General features: G+C 38.4%; 1 protein-coding gene across 1 annotated transcript; it reads left to right on the plus strand.

Moving 5' to 3' along the window:
* Positions 1 to 886: 886 nt before the first annotated feature.
* serhl (serine hydrolase like) lies at positions 887 to 21,135 on the plus strand. Its single transcript, XM_088342633.1, has 12 exons — positions 887 to 1,063; positions 1,387 to 1,524; positions 8,555 to 8,668; positions 10,009 to 10,050; positions 10,133 to 10,152; positions 10,239 to 10,313; positions 12,606 to 12,712; positions 12,785 to 12,864; positions 12,940 to 12,974; positions 13,051 to 13,127; positions 14,653 to 14,740; positions 19,725 to 21,135. The coding sequence occupies exons 1-12, from the start codon at positions 1,006 to 1,008 to the stop codon at positions 19,863 to 19,865; spliced, it is 975 nt and encodes a 324-aa protein (XP_088198759.1). The 5' UTR covers positions 887 to 1,005; the 3' UTR covers positions 19,866 to 21,135.
* Positions 21,136 to 23,519: the final 2,384 nt, after the last annotated feature.

Raw genomic sequence — 23,519 nt, forward strand, 5'->3', positions numbered from 1 at the left:
TTTGGTTTCCTGTTTCTGCGGGGAGGAGAAAGCCACTGGCCCGTCCTTGGTTTCGTGTTCTGTCGTTGAGGGCCGAGGATCTTCAGGCATCTAATTGCTGCAGCCTCCGTAATTTAAATTTAAATTTTGGGGCCGTCTGGTAACCGGCGAAGGAGAAAGCCCCTCTGCGGCAAGGGGCAAGGACCTTCATGCATCCCGTTGCTGCAGCCTCCGAAATTGTTTATTTCTTTTGGGCCTTCTGGTATTGACACCAAGGAAAAAGCCCCTCAGCCACGTTGGCTGCTCCTGTATATATATATATATATATATATATATATATATATATATATATATATATATATATATATATATATATATATATATATATATATATATATATATATATATGCATTATGGTGGTGCAGTGGTCTCCCCGTGCTTGCCTGGGTTTCCTCCGGGCACTCTGCAAGCACGGGGAGAACATACAAACTCTGCACAGGAAGTCTGGTAGCTGGATTTGAACCCACACAGGAGGTTCCCAAGACCTTAGAACTGTGCCGCACACGCGCCCTGCTGCTTATATATATATAAATTCATAGAGGGTTCACCCAAACAAAATTCTTTTTTGCTTTTACTCAAGTAATTATTTGGAAGACTATTTTTTACTTTTAAGTTGTATTTTTCTAAAGTACTTGAGTAAAAAATGTTGGCTACTCAGACAACTCCTGTAAGTAAATTATATTAACTCAAAATAGCACAGTACCACAATAACGGACGTTGCTTGCATGGCACGCGGTGATAGTTAAGCCCCTCCTTTTCTGAACGGTGATTGGCCGTATCACAGCAAGGGCAGTCTGTTTTTACCCAACTGTTTCCGTTATTGTCATCACGTGTCGTAACAAACCCCGGAAGTTATTTGCCTCAGAAGACTAAAGCAAAAGTTGAATTATTATTCCTCCGTGAAGCTTTTCTGATTGACCCTGTTTGATTTAAACTTTTAGATGATATACTTTTCCGCATTTTCCGATGATACGAATTTTGAATAACATCAGACACCTGTCCACAATTGCAATGAAACAAACAGGTAGATACAGTTAGTTATTTTTTTTTTTAAAAGCTCTTATTGGTGAATTTGTTTATTATCATTGATATCAATTTTGTGGAGACCATTAGACAGAGATTAGACATGGCACTCCAGAGTAAATCAATACATTAAAGAGAAGAATAAGATAAAAAAAAAAACTGTCAGGATAAGAGGCAGAAATGAATATTTACAACTTAGTGTTGGCTTTTTCCATATTACAATGTAATTAAACAACCAACCAAAAAAAATAATGTAATCGATCCAACACGAAGGTCAGTTCAGGTTTTTGGTCACTATTTTTTTATGTTTATTTTTCTGTTTAGAACTGTCTGTTCCAGTCCCCTGGGGGGAGATCAGAGGCAAAATTTGGGGTCCTGATCATGGCCGCCCTGTGCTTTGCTTGCATGGCTGGGCTGACAACTGTGGGAGCTTTAACACTCTTGTTCCTCTTCTCCCTCAAGGTAATTAAAACAAACACACATAAAAGTTAAGTTTTGTTTTCACAAGACAGTATAAATAATATAGTGTATATCTGTCCATAGCGATACAGCAAAATAAAACGATAAATAATCGTGCAGAAGTATTTTCTTTTATTTTTGCAACTCCATAATTACTTCGTACAGGAATTGACTTCGACAAGTATATTATCAATATAGAACACTATGTTGGACTTGTGAGGGGACAATCAGTTAAAATGTCTTCCTGAGTAAAAAATGTTTTTCGTATTTGTTCATCATTTTGCCTTTTTAAGTAATTTAATGTTATCCATTTTTATTCATGTTTAAAAAACATTTTCTACTAAAAGTTTTCATCTAACACTGCAAAATGTCTATTCGTAATATGAAAAATGAAAATGATAAAAATTGGTTTACGTTTAATTTTAAATTCATCAGTGGACAGAAGATTATTTTATACAGTGGAATTATTAGATACTACAGTACCTTTTAGACTTGTCTTTACGATCAAAGGACTTTGAGATGAAGGTATAAAGACCGGCCTTTTAAGCACAAAGATAAAGGCACAAAAGATACAGTTAAAAATCAAAGTTCAACCCGAAAAAGCAGGATGAGGTTAAACAAAATCATGCAATATTTCTATTATTATTTTACAATGTTTAAAAAGAAGACGCTTGCAAAAAAAAACTATATTGTGAGATTAAATATAGTAACAGGAGAACTAGAACTCACCCGGTTCCCGTAACCATCAAAGAGAATGTGTAGAATTTGTCCAGACCTACATATACCTGGGTGTGCAGCTGGACAACAAACTGGACTGGACTGCCAACACAGAAGCTCTATGTAGGAAAGGTCAACGCCAACTTTACTTCCTCAGAAGGCTGGCCTCCTTCTACATCTGCAAAAAGCTCCTGGAAATATTCTATGAGACTGTTGTGGCAAGTGCCCTCTTCTATGCGGCAGCGTGTTGGGGAGGTAGCGTCATGAAGAAGGATGCCTCTCGTCTCAATAAACTGGTGAGGAAAGCGAGCTCTGTTGTGGGCACAGAGCTGGACAGCCTGACAACAGTAGCTGAGAGACGGGCACTGGAAAAGCTGCGGTCAATCATGGACAATCCATCACATCCACTACACAGCATTATATCCAGACAGAAGAGCAGCTTCAGCGACAGACTGCTGTCACTGTCTTGTACCACGGACAGACTGACGAAATCTTTTCTTCCTCATGCCATGAGGCTCTTTAACTCCAACCGGCAGAGTAAAGGCCCACATTAAACCACACCCCCTACATTGCATATTACCGAATTTTATTTCAATATGTATTCTGTGTAGCACTATCTAGATACTCTATAGAACACGCTACAGTGGGTATTAGCACGTCACATTGGGTATTTGTATATTGTATTCTTTTTGCTTTATTATTGTATTGTTTCTCAGCACAGGGATGCTGCTGGAAATGTGAATTTCCCTGCGGGGATGAATAAAGTATCTATCTATCTATCTATCTATCTATCTATCTATCTATCTATCTATCTATCTATCTATCTATCTATCTATCTATCTATCTATCTATCTATCTATCTATCTATCTATCTATCTATCTATCTATCTATCTATCTATCTATCTATCTATCTATCTATCTATCTATCTATCTATCTATCTATCTATCTATCTATCTATCTATCTATCTATCTATCTATCTATCTATCTAACAGAAAATAGCTTTTATGTTATTCTAAAAAACATAGTTGAAATGTACTGTACTGCAGAAAAAGAGTTCACAAATGAATGCCGTGATTTTGATTTTAATATATTGGAAAAGAAAAAATATATTACAAAATTTTATCCTTAATGCTTGCAGCTCAACTCTGAAAAATTTAGCGCGTGTGCAGCACAGTTCTAAGGTCTTGGGAACCTCTTGTGTGGGTTCAAATACAGCAACCGGACTTACTGTGCAGAGTTTGTATGTTCTCCCCGTGCTTGCGTGGGTTTCCTCTGGGCACTCCAGTTTCCTCCCACATTCCAAAGACATGCATTTCAGGTGGATTGGCCGGTCCAAATTGTCCCTAGGTGTGAATGAGCGAGCGAGTTGTCTGTCCTTGTGTGCCCTGTGTTTGGCTGGCAACTAGTTCAGGGTGTCCCTTGCCCACTGCCCGATGATTGCTGGAATGGGCTCCAGCAACCCCGCGACCCTACTGAGGATAAGCGGTGCAGCTGATGAGATGAGATAATCATTAGGTGCTGTAGTGGAATAACTGACCTTTAAGGTAAAAGCACTAGAAATTATTGGTTTGCAATCAAAGTATAACCGGGTACAGTAGAATAAGATTACTCATACTATCATTTTGTGTACATCAAAGAAATTCTAATGTTTAATGGTCCGATTGACAAATGTAATGTACATCATATTACTTGGAGGTGTTTAAAAAAGTAAATAGCTGTAGTTTCTCACTCCCTCTTTCAAAAGGTAACTGAGTTCGTAACTGTTTTACTCTATATAAAAATAACTAGTAGCTATTTCTATTATTTTAAAAAGAAGCATGTCAAAAAATTTGAAATTTTCTGAGCAAATATGAAACAGGGGGCTGACATATTTGACCGGAGTTTACTTGAGTTGACGATTCTGACTATTTTTAGAGAGACGGCTCTTGAGGTTGTTTTTGTTACTTGAATCTCTATATCACCAATTATGCATGGAATGGCTTTAAAAGAGAAAAAAATAGAAACAAAGAAAAAATACAAAAACAAAAGGAAAAAAAGGAATACACTTTACATTTTTATATAAACACATTAACACCCAAAAATATCATTAAAATATGTTTAAATATACAAAAAAGAACAAATACAAAACAGTTTTAAACTTTTTTATACTCAACAGATTTAATGTCAAAAACACAGAATCCTTCAAAAAATGCATATTGACCAATCATAAGACAAAAAAGGCACCTTAGAGCAGGGATGTCAAACTCAATTGCACAAGGGGCCAAAATTCAAAACACACTTAAGGTCGCGGGCCAACCAGGATAAACATTTAATAATAATAATAATAATAATTTCCTTTGTATTGTCATTCTTTGTAACAATGTACACAGAACGAAATGTCGATACACCTGACCCGTTGTAGCGAGCCGATGCAGCCGCAGCCAACAGATTGAACACACTTAAACTGAATGTTTTTGGAACATAAATATGAATAAAAACAGACAAGAATATTAAATTTAAACCTTAAATCACTTATACAGTATTTCAAGGTAAGTCACATTTATTTACATAGCCCTTAATCACAAAAATGTCTCAAAGGACTGCACAGGATTACAATTACAAAATTGCACAATTACCTGATCTTAAACCAGCATATTTATTACTTTGCTCTAAATAAAAATAGCTTGTTAAATTATACAACTTAGAACTTAACTTAAACAAGTTAACACTAAAATAACATTCAAATTCCTTTGCTCCTATGTCAATGTATATATGAAAAAAAAAATTAAATATCCCAAAAGATTTTGCTCTCCTTAATATATCTCCTGTAAAAAGTAGAAATATGAAAATGCTACAAAACCTGGAAATATACATAAAACATGTATTTTTCAGAAATAACAATTCTAATGATTCCGTTTTCTTTTCTCTTATGACTCTGATTTGATAATTTGCTCTGATCGCAGCCGGACACTGTGTAGTTCTTTGGAGTATTGTGTTTTCAGCGCGGCGAAAAGGGTATAGCATATATATATATATACCGTATTTTCCGCACTATATGGCGCACCATGTTATAAGGCGCACCTTCAATGAATGATATATTTTAAAACTTATGCCATACATAAGACGCACCCCATTATAAGGCGCTATAAGTGCATGCTGGTTTAAGATCAGGTAATTGTGCAATTTTGTAATTGTAATCCTGTGCAGTCCTTCGAGACATTTTTGGGATTAAGGGCTATTTACGGTAAATAAATGTGACGACTTGACAACAGTAGAGAATGTAGTTATGTTATGCAACCTCTAGATGTTGCCACGCTCAAGGGAATGTCAACAAAACATTCAAAAAGGTCTAACTTTATTAACAAACAAGCTTTCCACAACTCCATTCACTCCCAAAATAAATAAACAGCCGTTTTATTATTTTCTCTGAGGTAAAGCATTTTCGTGACACATCTTTAACATCTTTGAACAACATCGACATATCATTTTATTTTTTGTCCATTTAGTCAACACGCAAAGAAAAAAACGTCTGATACTGTTATTTTAAATGAAACGTTAGTGCAATCGCAATAAAGTGACACTCGTAATGTGCAAAAACAACGAGTGCAAAACGATAACAATAAAGCAATAACATAATAACTGTAAAATGTAAAACGTAAACACACAAAAGAAAAACAAAGATCACTCTATAAGCTCCTCATCGACAAATCCCTCGAATTCTTCTTCTGCTGTGTCCACGTCCAGTGTTGTTGTCCTGTGCCAGCGCTGTTGCCTTCATACGTATAGTTATCGTACTGACACTTCTGCTTGCCGCTCTTTGTTGAACAACCCACTGATCAAGTGTCTCCTCTAACTCTGGCCATCTTGCTTTATTGCCACGGAAACTTTGTTGAGTTTTCCTTACTTGGCGGAGCTTATCTTCATCCTTTCTCCACTTCCGTACCATCGATTCATTTAAGTTTAACTCTCTCGCTGCCGCTCTATTGCCGTGTTGTGCTGCGTGACTGATCGCTTTGAGTTTAAACTCGGCGTTGTACGCGTGTCTCTTAACAGGAGCCATTTTTTTTTTTACAAATGCACGTATGAAAGAGAATCTCGCTCTCTCTCTCTCTCTCTCTCTCTTTCTCTCGCTCTCTCTCTCTCTCAAACGTGACATTCTGAATAATTCTGAGTTTGTTTAAGGTAAATTGTGCTTTACATCTTCACCAGTCATAACCCTGGATTCAGACAAATACTGTATTTGTTGAATATGAATTAAGCAGTTTAATGGGGTAGCCATTTTGCCACTTAGTAAACAAATACAACACGAGCCCCGGCAACTACCAATCGTTTAATATTTCCCAGTATGCACAGCGCAAAAATGGAGTCGGCGGCTGTTTCTCGTAGTTGCGAGACCTTGCGAATTTAATATTGAGCCATATATAAGGCGCACTGTGTTATAAGGCGCATGGTCAGCTTTTGAAAAAAAATAAGACTTTTAGGTGCGCCTTATAGTGCGGAAAATACGGTATATATATATATATATATATATATATATATATATATATATAGTATATAGCAGGGGTCGGGAACCTTTTTGACTCAAAGAGCCATAAAAGCAAAATATATTAATTTTATTTTCTGTAAGAGCTACACCATATATTATGAGACAAATTTACTAAATTGCTAAACCCACGCCCCAGACAAAAGCTTAGTCTTCAGCACATTTATTTTTGATGATTTGATAAAAATTATGAAAAGAGAATAATGCCAGAGCCCGTGTCCTGAAATCAATAAACATACCACTTTAAACTTTTCTCTTTCTTGCAATTACTCAAGATCGGTTAAACTAATTTTGACCTTTTTTTTCCTACATATTGGTTTCAAAATCAGATGCAAGCATTTATTTTGTAAAACTGTCACAACATTCTGAGAACAGGGAACCTTATGTGCTTACTTTTGGGGCAGACGGAGTAGGGCGAGAGATGGGAGGGAGTGCTTGCACTTTTTGCATAGCTCCACCCATCCCTCCTACTCACCCAATCAAATAACTTTAAGTTATCTTCCGGTGTTTTCGCGTATTTACAATTTGTTCCGTGGATTCATCAAAAAGTATCTGAACACTGAACACAGATTATATAGTGAGCTTTTATATAAAGGATTCTTTAGCGTTGTACAGCCAAAAACGAGTTTTATTTTGTGTGGCACCTTGACTGTAAATCGTAGTGAAAACGTGCCCTATATATTCTGAAAAGTACTGCTGTACAATCAAGTTTTGGTTTGGCTTTGCGTGTATATGAACAGGATTAATGGTTCAAGTTTTGAACGAGATGGAGAACGGGCCATTAATAACAATAATGTAAAATGGTCTTGCGGGCCGGATATGATCACACGGCGGGCTGGACGTGGCCCGTGGGCCGGGAGTTTGACACATGGGCCTTAGAGGGAACCAGCTTTTGATTGGTGGTATCCGGCTCCCTTCGCTCACTTCCTAGAGCCAGCTCATAGAGCCGTTTCGTTCGTGAACGACATGAGTCGGTTGCCACACCGAAGAAAACAACACTCGCGCTTTTTAATAATGGCCTCACATTTTTGGCGACGCAGTCCTTATTTGCCCTTTCTTTCAGCACATTAGTAAATACTGTATTTGTTATTTGTGATCTCACTGTATTTGAATGGTGGGCATGATGCAAATATATATGACATAAACAACTTGGAGGAGAGGGCAGCACGGCAGCGCAGTGGTTAGCGCGTGTGCTGCACAGTTCTGAGGTCATGGGATCAAACCTCCCTGTATGGAGTTTGCATGTTCTCCCCGTGCTTCTGCATGTTTCCTCATGGCACTCCAGTTTTCTCCCACATTCCAAAAAAAGCATGCATTTCAGGTGGATTGGCCGGTCCAAATTGTCCCTAGGTGTGAGTGAGTGAGCGAGTGAGTTGTCTGTCTCTGTGTGGCCTGCGACTGGCTGGCAACCAGTGGAGGTTGTCCCCTGCCCACTGCCCGAAGATAGCTGGGATGGGCTCCAGCACCCTTGCGAACCTACTGAGGATAAGCAGTGCAGATAATGGATGGATGGAACTTGGAGGTGAGCGAAAACCACGCCACTTAAACCGGTGGTTTGCGGGGCATGCTGCCATTGGCGTTCTGCAGCCAAACATAACACACCGCTTTTGAAAAATAATTGAAAAAATAATTAGTTAGATTACCCTTTTACGGTAAAAATAATGCCGTTACTAGTCACAACAAAGTAATAACAAGTATTCATTTTAGAATTGCATACACAACTGGTAGCCCTTTTGCTCTCAGATTCAAAATTTTGGTGACTACTGATTTAATTCTGTTTTTTCTGATCAGGGTGCAGATATGTGGCAGTGGACCTGGCAGGCCACGGTCTGTCCTCGCACCGCCCCCCTGGCGTCTTGTACACATTTCCTTCATATCTATCTGATATTCACAGAGTTGTTGACAGTAAGTGCATTTCTTCTTGATGGCCTTGTTGTCATGGTCTGTGCGGGTGTTTGAAATCATTATAAAATGCTTGAATTTTAATGCTGTGTTTTCAAGGTCATGTAAATGCTTGAATTTTGGGTAAAGTGTTAAAATCTGCTTGAAATTGTTGCCATTGCTAGTTTTTTTGACAGTCTGGCGCTCTAAACCACACTATGAATTAATTTCTAAAAAAATATTTAAAGTGCGTGGTAATGACGCCGACTCACCTGCTCTGGTGGCTTGTCATTGTGGCGTTGTAGTTTGACGCATCCAAGAGGACGCCTCTATGTAGGAAACTGGCTCTTTTGGCTTGGCACACAGAGAAGCGCTGTTTTGGCAACCAAACGGCTCATCAGATTATTGTTTTTCTTTTTTTTATGATATATTATCAATAATAACAAAACATTATGCATCAAAGTATTTTGTAATTATTAACTACATATGTACAGATCTACAAAAAAATTATTTGTAAAATACAATTTTCTATAAGATTTTTACACACTGAGTAGATTTGAAGTCTAGCAACAACACAAAATTCCTGAAAATGCAAAACTATAAGATATAAATTAAGCATATTAACTCTTTAGTGCTATAAACAAATGATAAAATGCAATACAATTAACCATTTAGCATTCTATTTTAACCACTTTAGACACAGATCCTTTGAAAAACACGCAAAAATAAAAATAAGTAAAACACAAAGCAAACGATCAGCAGTCTCTAAGATCGATAGACTGAGTGACTATGCTTCGGAGCGATCAATATAATTAAAATGAGGCCAAATTTGGCCCATTTTTCAGCTTTTTATTCATACAGTACTTTCTTTTTTTAAATTCAATTATTACACAACAGCTATAGGCCCTCTTTCCGTGTATGTAAACAAGTGTGACGTTTCGAGGCAGAATGGCAGAATTCCTGTCAGTTTGCAGCAGCCCATTGACACAAAAAGATCATGGATTACAGATAGGAACATCTCAAAATAGCACAAAGTATGTGCATGCAGCAAGATAGCGACTTTATTTTAGTCATCAAAGTCGACAAAAAAACATTCTTTTGATTGGTGTTGGATTCCTTCCTTTAAGGTACTCGAAAAATTGAAAAATTAGCCTCGAAAGTGCTCAAAAAGTGCTTTAATCTGGCTATGGAAAAGGTGTACAAACACTGTGTTGTGTAATCTGATTTATTATTGAAAAACAAACTGAAAATCTTTTTATTATTTTCATTCATATTGATCATCCGTGCTCACTATTGCGAGTGTGGTGTAGTGTTGTGATGAGATGCAGTAGGTGGCTGATGATGTGTGAAATTAACTCCCGCAGGCCTCGGCTGGCGCAGGTTCTCCATCCTTGGCCACAGTATGGGTGAGCAAGACCTTGTATTAGTCACGTCCTTTTGTATAGCGCTCCTTGGTAAATGTGCACGTTGGCCTCTTTTTTTTTTCAGGGGGCAATATTGCCGCAATGGTAAGTCGCTCGAGTGTGGTGTTTCACGTGTCGTTATTTGATTTTCTAATCAGCACTGACTTTGATACACCTTGTGTTTGATGCAGTTCAGCGCTATTTTCCCTGAAATGGTGGAAGCTTGTGTATTGCTGGACTCGTATGGATTCCTACCCACTCATCCGGTAAACTTCAAATGTATTTTTCCCGAACGTGATGGAATTTTGTATATTTCCTTCAGAGGTGGCTTTTATGTTTTCAACAATTTAGTAGCATCGATAAGGTCGTCGCGTGATATTTTTACACACGACTGCCATCTCTGGCTCAAAGGGTAACTGCAGTCTTTGTTATTAAATGTCTATTATTAATTCATAGTGTACATCAGGGGTCGGAACCGTTTGCGATCCAACGAGCAATAATAGCAAAGTATTTTTATTTATTTTTTGGGGAAAGAGGGCCTTACCATATACAGTGGGACCTCGCTACTTCGCGGTTCGACGTTCGCGGATTCAGAGCTTCGCGGTCTGTAATGCTAAAAAAAAAAGTTTTTTTTTTTGTTTTTTTGTTTTTGAAGGGGCGTCGCCACTTTGCAGATTTTCACTTTTTGCAGGAATCCCCCTCGGCCGACGACCCTAGCGTGACACGCCGTGTTGTTTCCCGGCGCGCGGTTTTGGTGCGGCTTCCGCTTCACCGCCCCCCTAACCCCACAGGTCCCCCCTACCCCTTTCCCCCGCGGCCGCCCGTCCGTCGGCCAGAGCTATCGAGGGCTGTGTAGCGCCATGTAGAGCCATCGCGGCCCGAGCGGGAGATGCCGGGCGCCGGTGTTGTGCCCAAATCCGACTCCCGTACAAAATTCTCCCCCCCTCGCATGAACCCGCATTCTGCTGCGCTTCCGACAGGCCGGCCTCCGCGCGGAGCGCCCGACCTGCTTAGCTTGTCGCGGTGTCGTGCGTATCGCGCCCGAAAGTACCCACGCTGCTGGTTAGGGGCTCGCTCGTGACCCTAATAAGGATAAGCGGTGCAGATAATGAGGTGAGATTTTTTTATTTATTTATTTATTTATTTATTTATTTATTTTTTTTTTGAAGGTGCGCCGCTTTCACTTATCGCGGGTGGTTTTGGTCCCCATTAACCGCAATAACCGAGGTCTTACTGTATTTTAAGGCAAAATTCAACACAAGTTTTAAAAATTTATGAAATAAGAATAATGCCCCCGTGACCCTACTGAGGATAAGCGGTCTAGCTGATGAGATGAGAATAATGCCAGAGCCTCGGTCCCATATCTACAAACATACCACCTTGAACATTCTCTCGCAATTATTTAAGATTTTTGAGGCTCATTTTGACCTAGACTTTTTCATTAAAAAATGGTTTTAAAACAAGTTGCAAGCAGAGATGTTTTATAAAATATCACAAAATACTGCAAACGAGGACACCAACAAATTTCCTATAGATGCAGACAGCGCTGGGCAGAGAGAAGTGGGTATGTGTGCTGTGTGCACAGCTCCACCCACCCCATACCGCCAATCAAAAGCTGGTTCCCTCTAAGGCCCATGTGTCAAATTGTGTCGGTTATGCATTGCTCAAACTTAACTCTGCGCTTATCTGAATAAGAAGGCTTAGGAAGAAATTTGCATTTAGAATTTTATTACATGTACTCATGACAAGAGCCATAGGTTCTTGACCCCTGGTGTACATTGTTGCCAACATTTCAAAAAAGATCATAACCATTTTGGGGCATTTTTATCTACTTTTTACGATTCCGCGGTATTTATATTGTAAGCATACCATTCAGGAAATAGATACAAGTGACCCCTAAAATATTTTTAGTTTAGTTTAATTTTACTGTACAGGATTATTATGTTGCAATATCACTAAAAGGATTGTTAGATTTAAGTAATAGGCCTCAACAAAGCATACTTTTACAATTTTTGAGGACTTTTTAATAGAATTCGAGGAATGGGGGGGGACGGTTGGGAGACGGTTATGGAGCATTACTTAGCAGATTTTCACATATTGCTGGGGGTTCTGGTCCCTGTTGACACTTTAGCGTTCCCTAAAATCCCAATCCAAGACTTACCGAAGTAAATCTAATGCAGTTCTTGAACCGTTTTGGACGGTTTTGGTCTCTTTTGAAAGGTAAAGCAATGATTATTTTTCCTCCAGATGTGTGTAGCATGGGCATCTTAGCTGGAAAACAGGTGAGACAATAGTTTGAAGCCTTTCCTGGTCCCTTGTCAAATTTGATCACAATCTGAAAAACTAAACAATGTGTTTTACACATTTTTCTAACTGTAGATGAAGGCGTTTCCAAAAGTTTTAATATTAAGTGATTAACTGTCATAAATGAGGGATGAAAATATAATTGGTGTGTAAGGTTCCTGTATTTTCCAAGATGGTGTGCATTAAAAAAAGCAACTCCTACTAAAGATACAAGAAGTTGATTCATCTCACCCCCCAAAATATGTCGTTGACAGAAAAACCTTGCAGAAATAATGCGTCAGGGAATGGATGAGATCATCAAGTTTGAAAAGAACCCCGAAAAGAGCCAACGAGTCTACACCTATGAGAAAGCAATTGCAAGGTTCGGCACAAGCGTGGTGTTTTTACTGTGTTTCGAATCCGGCTATTGATTTTCTTTTCTTTTTTGTCTTAGGTTGTTGACAGCAAATCCAACTCTGACTGAGGAGTCTGCACGCCACCTTTTAGAGCGAGGCCTCGTTCAAGTTGATGGAGGTTTTTTTCATGTCCCTGCTTTCATGCTTCTCAATCAGAAGACGTTTTTATCATAAATTCGTTCTTTTCACGCAGGAGTCGTCTTCTCACGTGACTTCCGCATCAATCTGGTAAGTTCCTTTTGCCCTTTTTATCGGCACGTCGTCACTTGCATTGCTGTGTTGTGTTGTGTGTTTTTGTATGCAGAAAAACATTGCTCGTATAAGCTTGGAACAGAGTCTGGAGCTGCTTTCTGGGATTCAAGCCTCTGTTTTGGTGGTTCTGTGAGTTATTATTTTAAAAGTTCAATACAATAATGCGGTAGGTTTCCCTAACCATTGGGCCACGGACCGGGACAAGGGTGGGGGTTACACAAATAAGACTCAAAGATCAATTTTTTCAAAAACATTATGTCAAACAATATATTAAAATTATTAGACACCCTGTAAATAGGGAATTACAAACAGAACTATTCGTTTGAGCTTTTTAACAAACACATTTTTTAGATACATAAACCGCACTTGTCTATATGTCGCATGTGCCCACAAACATGAGATATTTTTCGAAGTTTTAATTACAAACACACAAGGGGAAAAAATCAGATCTTGGTAGAAGTCACTGAGATGCAGCAACACGAGTAAAGCGGCGCCAACAGGGTCGGTACCAACTTCTTTTTTGATTTTTAGCAGTTGTGACGTAAGTCTTTCTGAACACCACCAGTCTCACTATTACCTTTTATGTTCAATTGCCTGATGGCGGTGCCGAATCTCCGCATAAGTTGCAGGGTTGAAAAAAGTGGCGTTTTATAAACCAGAATTCACTGTGTTTGTGTAGGGAGAGTTATTCCTCAGTTACATTCCCCACTAGCCCCTTTTGTATTTTTGATCACTTGGCATGCAGCTCAATGTTACATTTTGCCTTAAACATGACAAAAGCAAAACATTATATTACACTTATTGTTATTGATGTTGTAATTATTATTGTTATTGTTTTTGTGTTTTTTATTATTATTATTTGAGAACAAATACAAACATATTTAATGCCGACTTTAAACTGGCCCTCGGAAATATTGTCCGAAATTAAACTAGTCCGTGGTACAAAAAAGATTGGGAACAACATACAATAAGGCAGTGTTTTTCTACCAGTGTGCCTGGGCACGCTAGTGTCCCGTGAGAGCATTGCTCAATATCGTTGCTGTCTTCCAGTAACCACACGAGTAACTGTAACATTCATACATATTAGTAATTGGCAGCAGATTCCTTTTTTTCTTGTATGTACTCACTATCTGCATATGAGGTAGTACTGTATATTTAATACCCTATTTTGGTTGATGAAGCTGTTGAAGATTGAACTGCAAAAAAGAAATCAAATAAAGAATAAATCTTGCTTGGTTTTACTGTTATTTTTACTATATAAAGTAATTAGGTTGTATGGAAAGAAAAAAGATTCTTCCACCAGCAAATTATTTTTGCTCATTTTAAGTTTGCAAGTTCTCTACAATAACAATCTAGTAAAGATTGTAAACAGGTTGAATGAAAAATAAAAAATAAAAAACTACCTGTAAAACACAAAATCAACTACCCTTCTGAGCTACTGTGAGCATGATTGATAAGAGCAAGTTAAAACTGACAATAATAGCAACATGATCATTTAAACTAACTTGTAAACACTTTTCATGGAAGTTTGCCTGGAGATTTTTTTAATAAAAGAAAAATTGTCTCCAAAAGGTTGGAAACACTGCAAATAGGGATGAACTCTGTTGCTCCATTTTAACATTAGAATTCAGTTTTTTGTTCTGTTTTGTTTCAGGGCTCACGAAGGCTTCGACCAAATGTTTGCAGAATCTGACCAGAAGAAATTTGCATCTGTGCTTCTCCAGGGCTATAGACTCAAAAATGTAAGTGTGTATTGGCACATTAGGTCTGCTTGTCATCCGTTAAGTAAGACTTAAAGAAGAAAAATATTGTAAGATAAAAAAAGAATGTAAGGATAAATAGACAATAATATTTACAAGGTAGTGCTTGGAACTGTCCTAAGTTGTAGTGCATCGGAACAATAGAGCAATGAAAAGTAGTGCAATTACCTTTAGCAGCAACATATTTCCAAAATAAATAAAATATGAATACTCATGATTCTATCCATGAATATGAATACTCATGATTCCATACATAAGGCAAAATATTTTTTAACAGTCTTGTGCGCTTATTTAGGGTAATGATGGCCCTGGGGAAGAAACTGTATCCGAGCCAGTTAGTCCTTGCTTTAAAGTAGCTGTAGTGTCTGCCAGTTCAAAGGGTTCGGAGGAGTAGGTAAAGTCCTTCATACTCGGCAGTGAGCAGCCAAGGATTTTGGGTCCAGATGACTCCCTAAAGTTTTTCGGTCTGCTGCTGTGCTATGAGCATAACACACCATGACGTTGTATGCCACAATGCTCAATGAAAGACATTTAAAAGTAGTGACCATAAAAGCCCTGTCTGACTCTGCCTTAAATCCTTGAAAATGCTTGAATTGTAATGTTGTGATTGAAAAGTGCTTGCATTTTGTGATTGTAAGTGCTTGAACTTGTTGCCATGTTTCTCAACAAGTCTGCTTAAAATGATGCAGACAGTGCTCTCTGGTGGCTTGGCTTTGGCATTGCATTTCTTCTCTTGTGGTTAACTGCAGCTGGCATTAGTTTGTGTGGCATTGTCTTATGAAGCGTCATAGCCTCTATGGGACAGGTGCATGCTACACCTAAACAGGGCACCACGAAATGTTTATTACTGCAAAGGTCAATTATGGACATTTATAATGGGCCATTCAAAAACTAGAGGTAGCGTTTCCCAGTGATAATTGTAATGGGAAGAACTTCCTGCAACTGAAAACGTAAGCTACATATTACTGCTATTTTACCCAACACTTATATGGGAATAGATTTTTCTCGTGTATTTTCGCGGTTTACCTTAGATCTAAAAGCATGTCTTGATAAACGCACGCGCAAGTTTAATAACTGCATGTGTTAATCACGCATGTTTTTGTGGCTCTGCAAAATACATAATTAACATCCGATTTTTATAAATTGGAAAATTGGCTTGAAAGTAAAAATGGCTTGTATTTGGCGATGGAAAAAGTGAACAAATCTGTTATTTAGATATTTCACTACTACCGTATTTTCCGCACTATATGGCGCACCATGTTATAAGGCGCACCTTCAATGAATGATATATTTTAAAACTTATGCCATACATAAGACGCACCCCATTATAAGGCGCTATAAGTGCATGCTGGTTTAAGATCAGGTAATTGTGCAATTTTGTAATTGTAATCCTGTGCAGTCCTTCGAGACATTTTTGGGATTAAGGGCTATTTACGGTAAATAAATGTGACGACTTGACTACAGTAGAGAATGTAGTTACTTTATGCAACCTCTAGATGTTGCCACGCTCAAGGGAATGTCAACAAAATATTCAAAAAGGTCAAACTTTATTAACAAACAACCTTTCCACAACTCCATTCACTCCCAAAATAAATAAACAGCCGTTTTATTATTTTCTCTGAGGTAAAGCATTTTCGTGACACATCTTTGACATCTTTGAACAACATCGACATATCATTTTATTTTTTGTCCATTTAGTCAACACGCAAAGAAAAAAACGTCTGATACTGTTATTTTAAATGAAACGTTAGTGCATTCGCAATAAAGTGACACTCGTAATGTGCAAAAACAACGAGTGCAAAGCAATAACATAATAACTGTAAAATGTAAAACGTAAACACACAAAAGAAAAACAAAGATCACTCTATAAGCTCCTCATCGACGAATCCCTCGAATTCTTCTTCTGCTGTGTTCGAATTGACCATATCTCAGTGAATGGGCCATCCAACACGTCCGGTGTTTTTGTGCCAGCGCTGTTGCCTTCATACGTATAGTTATCGTACTGACACTTCTGCTTGCCGCTCTTTGTTGAACAACCCACTGTTCAAGTGTCTCCTCTAACTCTGGCCATCTTGCTTTATTGCCACGGAAACTTTGTTGAGTTTTCCTTACTTGGCGGAGCTTATCTTCATCCTTTCTCCACTTCCGTACCATCGATTCATTTAAGTTTAACTCTCTCGCTGCCGCTCTATTGCCGTGTTGTGCTGCGTGACTGATCGCTTTGAGTTTAAACTCGGCGTTGTACGCGTGTCTCTTAACAGGAGCCATTTTCTTATACAAATGCACGTATGAAAGAGAATCTCGCTCTCTCTCTCTCTCTCTCGCTCTCTCTCTCTCTCAAACGTGACATTCTGAATAATTCTGCGTTTGTTTAAGGTAAATTGTGCTTTACATCTTCACCAGTCATAACCCTGGATTCAGACAAATACTGTATTTGTTGAATATGAATTAAGCAGTTTAATGGGGTAGCCATTTTGCCACTTAGTAAACAAATACAACACGAGCCCCGGCAACTACCAATCGTTTAATATTTCCCAGTATGCACAGCGCGAAAAATGGAGTCGGCGGCTGTTTCTCGTAGTTGCGAGACCTTGCGAATTTAATATTGAGCCATATATAAGGCGCACTGTGTTATAAGGCGCATGGTCAGCTTTTGAAAAAAAACGAGACTTTTAGGTGCGCCTTATAGTGCGGAAAATACGGTACTTTCTTTTTTTCTCCATTCTCTAGCATTCGTCTCTGGTACCATTAATAAATAAAGGTTTATAATGAGATAAAAGCTTATGCCTTTTCATTTATGTTTTACATCACTAGTGGTTAGGATTTTGGTCTGCGACTTTTTTCAACAGATTAATCATTGCTCAAGTACGTTAAAACATTGTGTAGTAACGCACACAAATAAATAGTCCCAGCATTTTTAATTGTGTCCACGAGTATTTTCCGATTTATAAGGCGCACGTGATTTTAGGACGCACTTTAACATTTCTGGGCCAGTTTGGGGTTTTAAGGTTCGATTTATAGTCGGAAAATTACGGTACTAGACCATGCAACAAATTAAGAATTTGTTTTAAAAAATCTGTGCAAATGACGCTATCACGCCTCAAGCGACATTACCCCCTACTTGTCACACCCATGATGACAGCTCCATTTAGAAAACCGTCTCTTTTGGCTCGGCTCACTGAGAAGCTCCCAAAATGCTCCTCAATTTATACACATAAAATATAAATTAAAAAAATCACAGATCTACAAAATAATTTGAAAGTACAAAACAACTTGAGCTTTTTACACACGGAACAGATTTAAAGTTGAACAACAACACAAAATCCCTAAAAAATGGAAAACAATATAAAAAAAAGTTTAACAAAAAAAGCAAAAGATCAGCAGTCGATTTCAAGAATGTATGCACACTGCATTGGAGGAATCAATATCGTCAAAATTATTCCAAATTTGGCTCATTTTTCTGTTTGTACACATAGATTACTTTTTTTTTGTCTTACCTAATTTAACTTTATTATTTCCAAACGCCTATAGAACCCTTTCTGTGATTGTAAACAAGTGTGACGCAGCCAACTGTTGAGGCAGAATGACAGAATTCCTTTATTTTCGTCATCAAAGTCAACAACGAAAAAACGTTATTTTGATCGGTGCTGGATTTCTTCCTTTATAGGTACTTTAAAAAATGAAAAATTTTACCTTGATAGTGCTTGAAAAGTGTTTGAATTTGGCCATGACAAAATGTGTACAATCCTGATGTTATTTCTAGTACGTCTCTGGACTAAAGTAAAAAAGATGTGCAAGAGAAAAATACAGTATTAGAAAAAACACTCTGAATATCTTAGGGCGAAGAGCTACCTTTAAGCGTACAACTAGACGGCGGCCGCGGAGATGCTCGAGCAGCATTCAGAATTTTTTATCGAGTGACCTACATAATGCACGGCGGTCAAGTTCTGAGGAGACGGAGGCAAGCTTGATTAAACATGCTTGAACCTGCAGCTTTTCATTTAGGGGGTTCGCCCTCCTTTTCAAAGCCAAATTCAAACACTTTTAAGGACTTTGTAGCCAATTTCCATTTTGTCCTGTACCATTTAAAGAAGAAATGTGATGTGAATCATTTCTTTTGCAGAACCACAAATATATCAGCCATTTACATGTGCATTTTTTTAATATTGGTTGTGTATTTATTAAGACATGTGATTAGGTAAAAACGACAGTAATATGTAGCATACACTTTTAGTTGCAGGAAGCTCTTTGCATTACAATTTACCACTCGGAAAAGCTACTTTAATTTTTTGCATTGTGCATAAAAAAAATCTATAATTGATATGTAATCCTTGTAGTTATACATATTTCTTAGTGCCCGTTTATGTCTAGCATGCATTGTGGGCTTCTTAGGACAATGCCGTACAAACTAATGCAATTAATCATGAGTGAAGATGAAATGCAATAGCAAAGCGAATTGCAAACCCACAGTACCCCGGGTAAAAACATATGTACATATTAAACATTAGTCATGGTTTATAGACCGTTTTCATCAAAAAATTCCAGCACTTTTTAAGGACTTTTAAATACAATTTTCCAATTTCCCCAGTACCATTAAAATAAATCCAGTGTGAATCCTGTATTTTGAGTTACAAATCCATCTGTAGTTTAAATCTTTGACATTGTGTGTGTGTTTTTTAGTAAATCTCGAATTAATTTGTTTAGGACATCGCCATACAAACTAATGCCAGCTGCAGTTAATCACAAGTGAAGATGAAATGCAATGGCAAAGTGAAGCCACCAGAGAGCAGTGTTGGCGTTATTTTTAAGCAGACTTGTTGGCTACATTTGCAAGCATTTCCAAGCACTTTACCCCCAAAATTCAAGAAATTTTCAATCCTTTCAATCCAACATTGAAATTCTATCATTTCGAGATTTTCAAGTAACCTTGCGAACCTCATATAATTTTTCTTTTTCCCGCCCGCAGAATTCGGTGCTGAGGGTGCCCGGCAGCCATCACGTCCATCTGACCCATCCCAAGGTAGTCGCTCCGGCCGTGTGCCAATTTCTCCAAAGCAAGGTCCTGAATTCCGCCGACAGAGCCGAACGACTCGCTCATAAGCTGTAGGAGGAACATATTGCCGTTGGTTCTTAGTGCTAAAACCCAAGTCGCCATTTTACTTGAATCGAACCATATTCATATTTGTAATAAATTTGGATGTGTGCTTGACAAATAGAATTGTTTTTTTTCCCTTGCTTGCTGACTGCTCACTGTTATTAAGTAAACCTCTGGGTAAAGGTGCCACCAGGCTGCACTTGCCCAAGACTCACAACAGGAAGATCGATCGATCCTAGTGGGAAAGGGATCTAACCCCAGAGAGAAACTTCAGACTAGAAATTCCAACATGTTCTAAAAGCCCTCCTAAGACCCTTTTAATAAATCACCTGGGTTACAAAAGCAGATCCACCCTAAAGGTTGTGGAAATGAAAGAACAGCAACATGATTGTCTGACAGTTACAATAAGCAAACTGTTCATAATCTCTCTGGTCTAAAAACCATGGGTCTCCAAACTTTTTTTTTTTTTCAGAACTCAAATAAGGAGCCTAAACCTTAGTTTCTAACCCTAGCCCCAATCCTATTTTGGAGCCATAAAAAACGTATTTGAAACCTTCTTTCTAACTTAACTGTCATTGTTGTATGTTTCATCGCCTTTGTGGAGGATCTGTGCATGGATTCTGTCCGTGGGATCCTCCACAAGGTAAAAGAAACTAAGAACAATGACGAGTGGACAATTAAAAAAAACGTCAGGAAGAGAGAAGCCAACCCCTTCCTCACAAATAAAGAAAAAAGCTTCACAAATAAAATGTAAACATTTGGGTTTGCTTCTGGCTCAATCCCTGGAGTCAAGTTAATTTGTTGGATTTGGGCTGGATAGGGTTTAAATACCCACAGGGCTGTGTCGGGTAGAGCTGGATTCTTTAGGCCCGATCTTACCTCTAGTTCAAACGTATGTATAGTTACGTCTCTAGGAGGCCATTCTGCTTTTGGTCGATGTCACATAACAGGTGGACAAACTACGGCCTGCGGGCCACATGCGACCCGTAATGCTTTTGATTCTGGCCTGTCAGACAATTAAAATGTCATGATCATTTGTATAAAACGCAAGAAAGCACCACCAATAAATATGTTAATTTGGTGCTAGTCTATTTTTTCATTTTTATCAAGATATTTATGAAATTGCATAGGAAAAACTTACGTCTGAGCTAGCCCTTTTTTGTTTTGAGTTCTTTAATTCATATTGTCAAGTTTTGTGCTTAAAAGGCGACATATTGTATTACTTTGCTTTATTTCTGACTGATTCAAAACAATTTTGATTAAATGAAAGAAATATAACATGTACATGTAGATGTCTGCATCTTTATCTATTCTAAGAACATTTTGTCTCATTGTCTTTGCCTGAACGAGTAATGTTCCAAATGAAAACCCAAAAAAGAATGCCCATTAACGGGAATATGGCTGCATAGGCCTTACTCATTTGTGTTGTTGAGGTATCAAAATCAAGACTAAAATACAACAAGTATTTTTTTCCCCTTCTGCCACATTTTTTTTAAACCAAAACCGCCTGTGAATCATATACTTTGACCACCCATGTCATACAAGATCTGGTCTGCTTTTGGTTGTCATTACGGCATTATAAAGATGCTGATACGCTTTTGGCTGAACTCCTACCCACAATGCCCCGTTCCTTTGTTCAGTTAAGAATATTGTGTAACACACCTGAATTTGTTTAGATGTGTCCAAAGGCTTGCAGTGAAAATAAAGGGAGAATCCAAATGGGATAACCATCACAACAAAGCATCCGATTATCAAGAAATACAGAAAACGCACGCATCTCGTTGCGTACAATGTATCACAACGTCAATATCAATGCCAATAAAGACAATTGTAACAATAAATAACATTTCATCTTTCCTTTAAATTTCTATGTAATGTTATTTCATCTTATAGACAAATATCAGATATAGGTAGTACTTTTTACGAACTATTGGTCATTTTAACTGAACTCATTAGCATTATTATAGGTTTCTATCCTTAAAATGGATTAATGTCTTCTCAATGTCATGTTTGCTTGCAAAACTCATTTTATCACTGTAAATGATTCAAATATTAAAGGGAAACTAATATTTGAGCACTGGATGTCGCTATATAGTCTTGTGCAACTGAAAATTAGTGCTACAAAGGCGCAAAATAATACATTATGTCTCTTTAAGAAAGGAGCACATTAAAGCATTAAAATAAATATTCTAAGGGTATGACAGTCCCTGCTAGTGGAAGTTTCCAATATTTTCATTACGAATCAACCGTCTCCTTCCCTTTCCGCATCCACCCAATAACTCCACTGTACCAGCTCAAGTCACATAACCAAAGGAAAATACATTTGATTTTTTCTTTACAAGTCTATTTATTCATAAAGTTATTTAATCATATTCATTTTGTCACAAAAGTGAGTGAACGCCTCACATTTCTGCTGAGATTTCATTATAATGTTTATATGACATCACTGAATAAACATCACTTTGAAACATTGAAAAGAAGTATGTCAACAAAGGCCATGGTTTACTGGAAATATATCCTCTGGTCTGATGAGACAAAGTTTCATTTATTTGGCTCAGATGTCTGAAGCATGTGTGGTGGCAACCAGGTGAGTACAAACATGTTTGTGTCATGCCTAAAGTCAAGCATGGTGTTGAGAATATCATGGTTTGGGGCTGCATGATTGCAACTGGAGTTGGGTAGTTAATTTCATTAAGAGAAAAACACAAACTCAAGGATGTACTGTGAAATACTAGAGCAAGGAATGATCCCCTCACTCCAGAAACTGGGTAGCAGGACATTGTGCCAGCTCGACAATGACCCCAAATACACTTCTAAGATGACCAAGGCCTCTCTAAAGGAACTAAGGGCAAAAGGGATGGACTGGCCAAGTATGTCTCCCGATCTAAATCCAAAAGAACATCTTTGGGGCATTCTCAAGCGGAAGGTGGAGAAGAGATCTGGAATGACCCCAAGCTCAGTCATTTTGTCCTGGAGGAGTGGAAGAGCATTCCAGTGGCAATTTGTGTAGCTCTGGTTAAATCCGTGTGTCACAAATCACCCGGATCGGGAATATTTAGTCATGCCTTTTGGTCTAATGAACGCCCCCGCCGTCTTCCAGTCCCTGATCAACGACGTGCTGCGTGATGTACTCAACAAGTTTGTGTTTGTCTACTTGGATGACATTCTGATTTTCTCTAAATCCCTGGAGGAACACACGCAGCACGTCCAACTTGTCCTTCGACGACTCCTAGAAAACTCCCTCTTCGTTAAGGCTGAGAAGTGTGAGTTCCACGCCCAAACCGTGTCATTCCTGGGGTATATCATCGCGCAGGGGAGATTGCAGATGGATTCTGCAAAGGTGTCAGCAGTCACCTCCTGGCCTGTCCCCACGGATCGCAAGAAGCTCCAGCAGTTCTTTCGCCAATTTTTACCGACGATTTATTCGGAACTATAGCACAGTAGCGGGTCCCCTGACGGCTCTCACTAGCCCCAAGGACACATTCAGATGGTCTCCTGCGGCCGACAAAGCATTCACCACCCTCGATTTTCGACGGCGCCCATCCTCCAAGTACCTGATCCGGGGCGTCAGCTAGTCGTTGAAGTGGATGCCTCAGACGTAGGAATTGGGGCTGTCCTCTCTCAAAGGTCGGCATAGGATCAAAAGATGCACCCCTGTTCATTCTT

Source organism: Urocampus carinirostris, chromosome 8 (genome assembly GCF_059441175.1).
Source record: "Urocampus carinirostris isolate Australia breed hairy pipefish chromosome 8, RoL_Ucar_1.0, whole genome shotgun sequence".
NCBI lineage: Eukaryota > Metazoa > Chordata > Actinopteri > Syngnathiformes > Syngnathidae > Urocampus > Urocampus carinirostris.